Below are 6450 nucleotides of genomic sequence, written 5' to 3'. Positions count from 1 at the left end.
CTCTAAAGTCCCAAATTTGGGCAGACCTTATCTTGTTCAAGCAAGTGGCGGTCCTCCTCTTGATGCTTATCTTGGAAGCTTGTTCAAGTGGCGCATCTTCAATTCCTAAGTTTCCTTTTCCTTAATCTCTTCCATTTTTAATTTCTTTCTCATTCTCTTAAATGTCATTTAGTATATTCTCTCTAGGTATGCACTTCCCCATCATGTAGTATCATGAGCCTTAGGTTTTTGATCTCTTAGGAATTGCATGCTAGAGTAGAATAGTTTAGATATGTTCATTTTCGCTGAGCCATTTTCTGTCTCGCCCAGCCTCTGCGTGAAAATACAGTGAACTTGTATGATTTAGTTTAGCTTCATTTCTTGTCCGTTTTCCATGAAATTTTTTTTCCTAGTTTCGTCTGGATGTCTAGTTTCGTGAACATATTTTACTTTTCTCAAATTCGTTCTGTACTGTTCCCAGTAATTTGTTTTCTCCACTGTGTTCATCCAGTTTTCTGCTGTTGAATTAATACTCCACTGTTTTGCTTTGTTGTTGGCTGTTTGGACATTTTGGTGGCTGAAATTGCTCCCTGGACGTTGCTACACCCTCTCAATACTCTTAAGCAAGGAATCAACACTTCAAATCAATGCTTTGAGGGACTAAACCGTGGCTGTCCAGAGCCTTGTGCAAGTAGACATTTCATCAAACAGCAACAATGCTATTGGAGGTCTTCAACAAGTAGGTGTCCTATTTCCTTTTGTTTGTTTGTTCCAGCTTTAATTTCTTGTCTTGGCTGGATTGTATGTGTCTTTTCTTGCTTATTAGCTTTGAATTGAGTCATATGTTTGTTCCTCTTTAGGAGTTTTCTAGAGTATTTTTCTGAAATTGCATAGCTAAGAGCATTTTTACATCTTCTTGCTTGTATGATGAATTGAGCTTGATCATCATTGGATTTAAGCATGTGAACCTTGCTTATTTGTTCTGTATAAATAGAGGCTATAAACCATTACAATTGTGCTTCCAATCAAACACATTTTCTTCATTAAAGTGGCTTGGCCGAGACATTTTACAGAGTGCTGTTTGCTGTATCAAAATAAAATCAACAAAAAAATTGGTTGCTGTTTGGTGTGCTTGGCCGAGAGTTTTCTCATTGATTGGTGTGTTTGATTGCTTCATTTAGAGCCTCTTTTTCATTTCCAATACAGAATATTTTGGTTTGAGGTTTGCCAAAATTATTTCCAGCATTAATTCGGTCTTGCTCTTCATGTATGCGTAGCATGTTCATGTGATTTTGCTCCTTAGTTGTGTTAATTTTCTTTGCTGTCTTGTTCATTTTGTGCCACTGTTTTGACTCCAATTTCTTGTTGTTTTGTCTCTTCACATTCATTAGATACTGCCTCCTTGTTTTTGTGCCAAGTTTCTTGATTTTTAGGTTCTATTTTCATCATTTGTCTTGTAGTTTTCATTCATTTTTTTTTGGCTTCTACCATATGCTGTCTTGATTTGGCTTCTTTGCATTGAGGGTGGATTGTACATCTTTCCATTTGCGTTGGACTTGAGTTGGTGCTCTCAAAGTGGACTTGTGAGACATTTTACTATCTTAAAAGAAGGGTTCTGCCCTTTCCTTTTTTCTTTGAAGACACTTGCCGTGAGTTTTGAACCATTTCATTGCTTTATTTGAGTGAAACCGTGACCAGAATTGTGGCTGCTGTATTGCCGTGATTTTTCATTGGTTCTAACCTGTTTTTTGGTGTTAGTTTTTTGTGGTTGTTGCCTTACCATGTCTGCAGGTTCCAGCCGTGCTTCATTTCATGGTGATAGCCCCCATGGAAGTCCTTCTAGCAAGTTTGATGTGATGAAGGCTTTCCAACAAATGCAACATCAACTTGATGCTATGAGCAAGCGGTTAGACGCGGACACAAAGGCTAAAGGGAAGCAATCTCATGGTCATGATCATGGTTTCTACAAGAAGAAGCAAGAAGCTAGAACTATAAATGTATACCTTCCTTCACCAAAGAAGCATCAAGAAGATAAAGCTATGGACCAAGGCCTTACACTACCAAAGTTGAATTTGCCTACTTTCAAAGGAGAAGCCGAGCCGTTTATTTTTCTAGATTGGATAGCTAAAGTAGACCAAATTTTTGATTGGTATAGTGTAAATGGACCTTTGCGTGTAAAGTTAGCTTGTTTAGCTTTAGAGGGATACGCCAAACAATGGCTAAATAGGAGATACTTAACCATGGCCTCACCCGCGAGTACATGGGAACATTGCAGGGACATTTTGTACCAATTTTCGTACCTCCATACTACCATAGGGACCTCTTGATTAAGCTCCAACAGCTTACTCAAGGTAGACGAAGTGTGGAGGAGTATGCTCGCGAGCTCAAAGTGCTCCTATATCATACTAACACTAAAGAAAATGATCATGCAAAAATAGTTAGATTTATTAGTGGACTTAATAGAAACATCCAAGATGTTTTGAAACTCCATGATGATGAGACTTTAGATGTAGTGGTTCATAGGGCCATGAAAGTTGAGAAGAAACTCTTGCAAAAAGAGGCTTTTCACAACAAAATTTCAAAAGATGTTTTCTACAAATCTTCATCATCAAAGGATAAAGCTAAGAATGTTTCTAAGGAACCTATTAACAAATCTTGTCCTCATTCTTTTTTTAACCATTCTTCTTCTAACCATTCCTCCTTCCCATCTAAATCTCCTTCTAGACCTAGCCATATTAAGTGTTTTAAATGTTTAGGGCATGGTCATATAGCATCTTCTTGTCCTAATAAAAGGGTAGTGTGCATTAGGGAAGAAGAAGTTGTCATTAATGAGTCTACCTCTTCCTCACCTACACACACTTATAGCTCTTCTTCCTCACCAAGTGAAGAAAAAGAGAAGGTTATGCTTCATTGTTTAAATAAGGACATTCAAGATAACCAAGAGGAGATAGTAAAAGAAGAACATGAGAGAAAAGAAAAAGAGGAGAAAGCAAGCAAAGAAAAAGAAGAAATTGTGAGAGAAAAGGAGAAGGCAAATGTCCTAATCACAAAGGAAGTGTTATTGCAGGCACCTTCCCCTCCCATCATAGATGGGGCAACAATGAAGAGTTTTCAAAGTGACAGCAAGCATAAAAAGAGTAGAATAGATTTCATAGGCTTGTATTTGCCTCTTTGTTTCTTTCTCTTAGTTCTTGTGAATAAACGCTTATAAACTCTTCTTTCTCTTTAAGAGCAAGCAATGTGGGACTATCCATGGCTTGATCTTAAAAAGAAGAGAAGAGAAAGTGAGCATTCTAGGCGTGTAGGAGTTAGTAGCATAGCTAGTTTTCATATTTTGAACTATAGGAGAACTAGTTGCCTTATAAACCCTTTGGAGTGGAGAGAATTGAGCAATGTGGGACTCAAAAGTCCCTAGAAGACCTGCAGCAGCTGCTGGACGGACTACACCCTCAAAAGTCCCACATCTCCTAGATCTTGCATCTTAGATCACTCCAAAGGTTATATAAGAAGGCTTAGGGGTCTCCTTTTTGTACACCTTACCTTGATTCAATGAATTTGAGTTGATTTGCACTTTTGCAATCCTCTTTGAGATAGAATTCTGTCTCTAAAGTCCCAAATTTGGGCAGACCTTATCTTGTTCAAGCAAGTGGCGGTCCTCCTCTTGATGCTTATCTTGGAAGCTTGTTCAAGTGGCGCATCTTCAATTCCTATGTTTCCTTTTCCTTAATCTCTTCCATTTTTAATTTCTTTCCCATTCTCTTAAATGTCATTTAGTATATTCTCTCTAGGTATGCACTTCCCCATCAGGAAGTCATCACGCATTCACAAGATACTTATTTGATATACACTAATGCTCTAATGCCTTAACTGCTTTGATATGATTGTTGGTTACTTTGAATTGTTTTGATGATTTTTCGAGACAAACCTCACAGACTATCCTATGCGGAGTACACCTTTTTTAAAATTCTATAAAGACTACTCCAACATATTCATGCCTAATACATAAATCTACGTTTGTTTCAACTTTGTTATATAAAAGATATTGGATAATGATACTTGATAACGGTTGAAAACCCGTTATTTTTATACTTAATTTTGATATTAAAAACATCCTTTCTGACTTAGAAAGTTGTTTTAAGTCATGTTTTTGCTTTAGTTTTGGGAATAAGAGAGTTGAAGGTGAATTTAATGGTTTTGTGCTAGATTCCCTTGATTTTGTAGGCTACTGGAATGATTTGAAAGAAGAGTTAAAGTACCGAATGGTTGGAATGCAGAAAAGTCAAATAGAGTGCATAAAAGTCAACCAGAATGTAGAAAAGTTAACCAGTCAACCAGAATGCATATAAAAGTCAACCAAAGTGCATAAAAAGTTGCACTGAGCGCCAGTGCCGCAGCTACTACTGAGCGCCGACGACGTGGGCTTGGACCTGTTTTCTGTTATTTTTATGGGCTTGGACCTATTTTCTGTTATTTTTATGTTCTATTTAAGGACTTGCACGTCCTAGGGATTGTATATTTTGATGGCTTGAGCACAAAAACACACTTTTCACCCCTTGGGGGTAGATTTGGGGATGGTGATGGCTCTCCTCTTCTCTTTCTAGGGTTTTTCTATATCTTCCATTCTTTCGTTCCATTGTTCATCTAGCTCTTCCATGACGATGGAGAACTAAACCCTATTTGTTGTTGGGAAAGATGTAACCTCTTAAACTCTCATGTATTGAATTGATTCTTGATTATATATGCTTTACTTCATTAATTGTTAGGGTTTTTCCTCTTTACTCTTTGCATGCTTTGTTTAACTCATTCAATTGCATGATCTTTGATTTTGTCGATATGGATACATACGGGAAAATCTAGAACTGGGGAAATTCTCCCGGAAGCAATATTACCTAGACATAGGAATAGGAGGATCGATTGCCTTTAAGCTTATGTGCGAATGTAATGCATGATTAATTGCTAGGGAGACAAGACATTATGAACTAGTAATTAGGAGTAGGCTTTCTTCATCGAGACATCGGGTTTAAGGTAAATTAGAAAGTGACATTAACATTAATGAAGAAGATGAATTCATATATGCATGAGAGTAAATTAGGTGAAATCTAAACCCAACAACAATATCATCAACTTCATCCATTCATTCTTGTTTTTAGCCTCAATTGATCAAATGACATTCATGTTTATTTTATTGCATTTTCATCCATAAACCGCAAAATTTGTTCTTTAAAGTCTTAATTAGTTGAGTAATCACATAACTGTTTAGTGTTGTGAGTCTCATGGGAAACGATACTTGTTCTTACCATTTATTATTACTTGATACGATTCGGTACACTTGCCAAGGTCTGAACAAGTTTTTGACTCCGTTTTCGGGGATTAAAAATTTGTTTATCAAGTTTTTGGCGCCGTTGCCGGGGACTCGTGGTATAACTATTCTATTTGTGTGATTCTTAACCGATTAGACTTTTTATCTTTTTATTTTTTTTATCTTTTTATTTTATTTTTTTATCTTTCTATATTTTTATCTTTTTCTCTTTTCTCTTTTTCTTTTTTTCTCTTTTTATCTTTTTAGTTTTTTTTATCTTTTTTTTTCTTTTTATCTGTTTATCCTTTTATTCTTATTTTTATCTTTTTATCTTTTTATCTTTTTATCTTTTTATCTTTTTATCTTTTTACCTTTTTATTTTTTTATCTTTCTAACTTTCTATCTTTCTATCTTTTTATGTTTTTATCTTTATATCTCTTCATCTTTTTATCTTTTTAATTTTTTATCTGTTTGTGCTAATTGGGTGCTATAGTGTTGTGTTCTTTAGTGTCTGTAGGGTAAAATTGGAAAATCTGTACTAGGAGCATAAGATCATCAAGAGAAGAAGGTTAAAGAAGGTCGTAGGGTGCGCCTGGGCGCCCCATTAAGGGAGCTGAGCGCCATCCTTCAAGTGTCATGTTCACCAAGTTCTGTGCATGAAGTGGTTAAAAATATCAAAGAGAATGGAGTTATTGAGATTGAGGCTCCTTATTCAAGGAGGGTAAAGATGGTGAACAAGAAGATGTTGCAGATAAATTGGTGTGATGAAAGAAAAAGGAACACCAACATCATAGATGCATATTGTGCTTAAGGGTGTCAGGCTTGTGACGTTAAGCAAGCGCTTATTGGGAGGCAACCCAATTTCTGACTTTTTCCTTTAAATTTGATTTTGTTTTGCAGATGACAGCATCTACTGATGGATGTTGGACAACATCTACTGATGGATGCTAGGAGGACTTAGATGACAACATCTACTAATGGATGTTGTTATGATAAGGATGAGGATTGATAGCATCTATTGAAGGATGCTATGTGATTAAGCGTCTACTGATGGATGCTACTAAAGGCGTCTACTGATGGATGCCGATGAAGATGAGAAAGATTAGCATCTACTGATGGATGCTGATGAGAAACGCATCTACTGATGGATGTTATTGACAACATCTACTGAT

The 6450-nt window shown here is 36.4% G+C and overlaps 1 protein-coding gene across 1 annotated transcript; it reads left to right on the top strand.

Annotated features, from left to right (window-relative positions):
* Positions 1–504: 504 nt before the first annotated feature.
* Positions 505–3968, top strand: LOC108346534 (uncharacterized). The gene is made up of 2 exons (XM_017585609.2): positions 505–718; positions 1738–3968. The coding sequence occupies exon 2, from the start codon at positions 1761–1763 to the stop codon at positions 2304–2306; it is 546 nt and encodes a 181-aa protein (XP_017441098.2). The 5' UTR covers positions 505–718; positions 1738–1760; the 3' UTR covers positions 2307–3968.
* The last annotated feature ends 2482 nt before the right edge of the window (positions 3969–6450 follow it).

The sequence above is a fragment of the Vigna angularis genome, chromosome 9 (genome assembly GCF_016808095.1).
Source record: "Vigna angularis cultivar LongXiaoDou No.4 chromosome 9, ASM1680809v1, whole genome shotgun sequence".
Lineage (NCBI taxonomy): Eukaryota > Viridiplantae > Streptophyta > Magnoliopsida > Fabales > Fabaceae > Vigna > Vigna angularis.
Note: the sequence above shows the minus strand (reverse complement) of the source record. Positions and strands in the feature narration are given on the sequence as shown.

What these genes read in the sequence shown, in the direction of transcription:
- LOC108346534 (XM_017585609.2), top strand. Translation starts at nt 1,761, where the DNA reads ATGTCTGCAGGTTCCAGCCGTGCTTCATTTCATGGTGATAGCCCCCAT.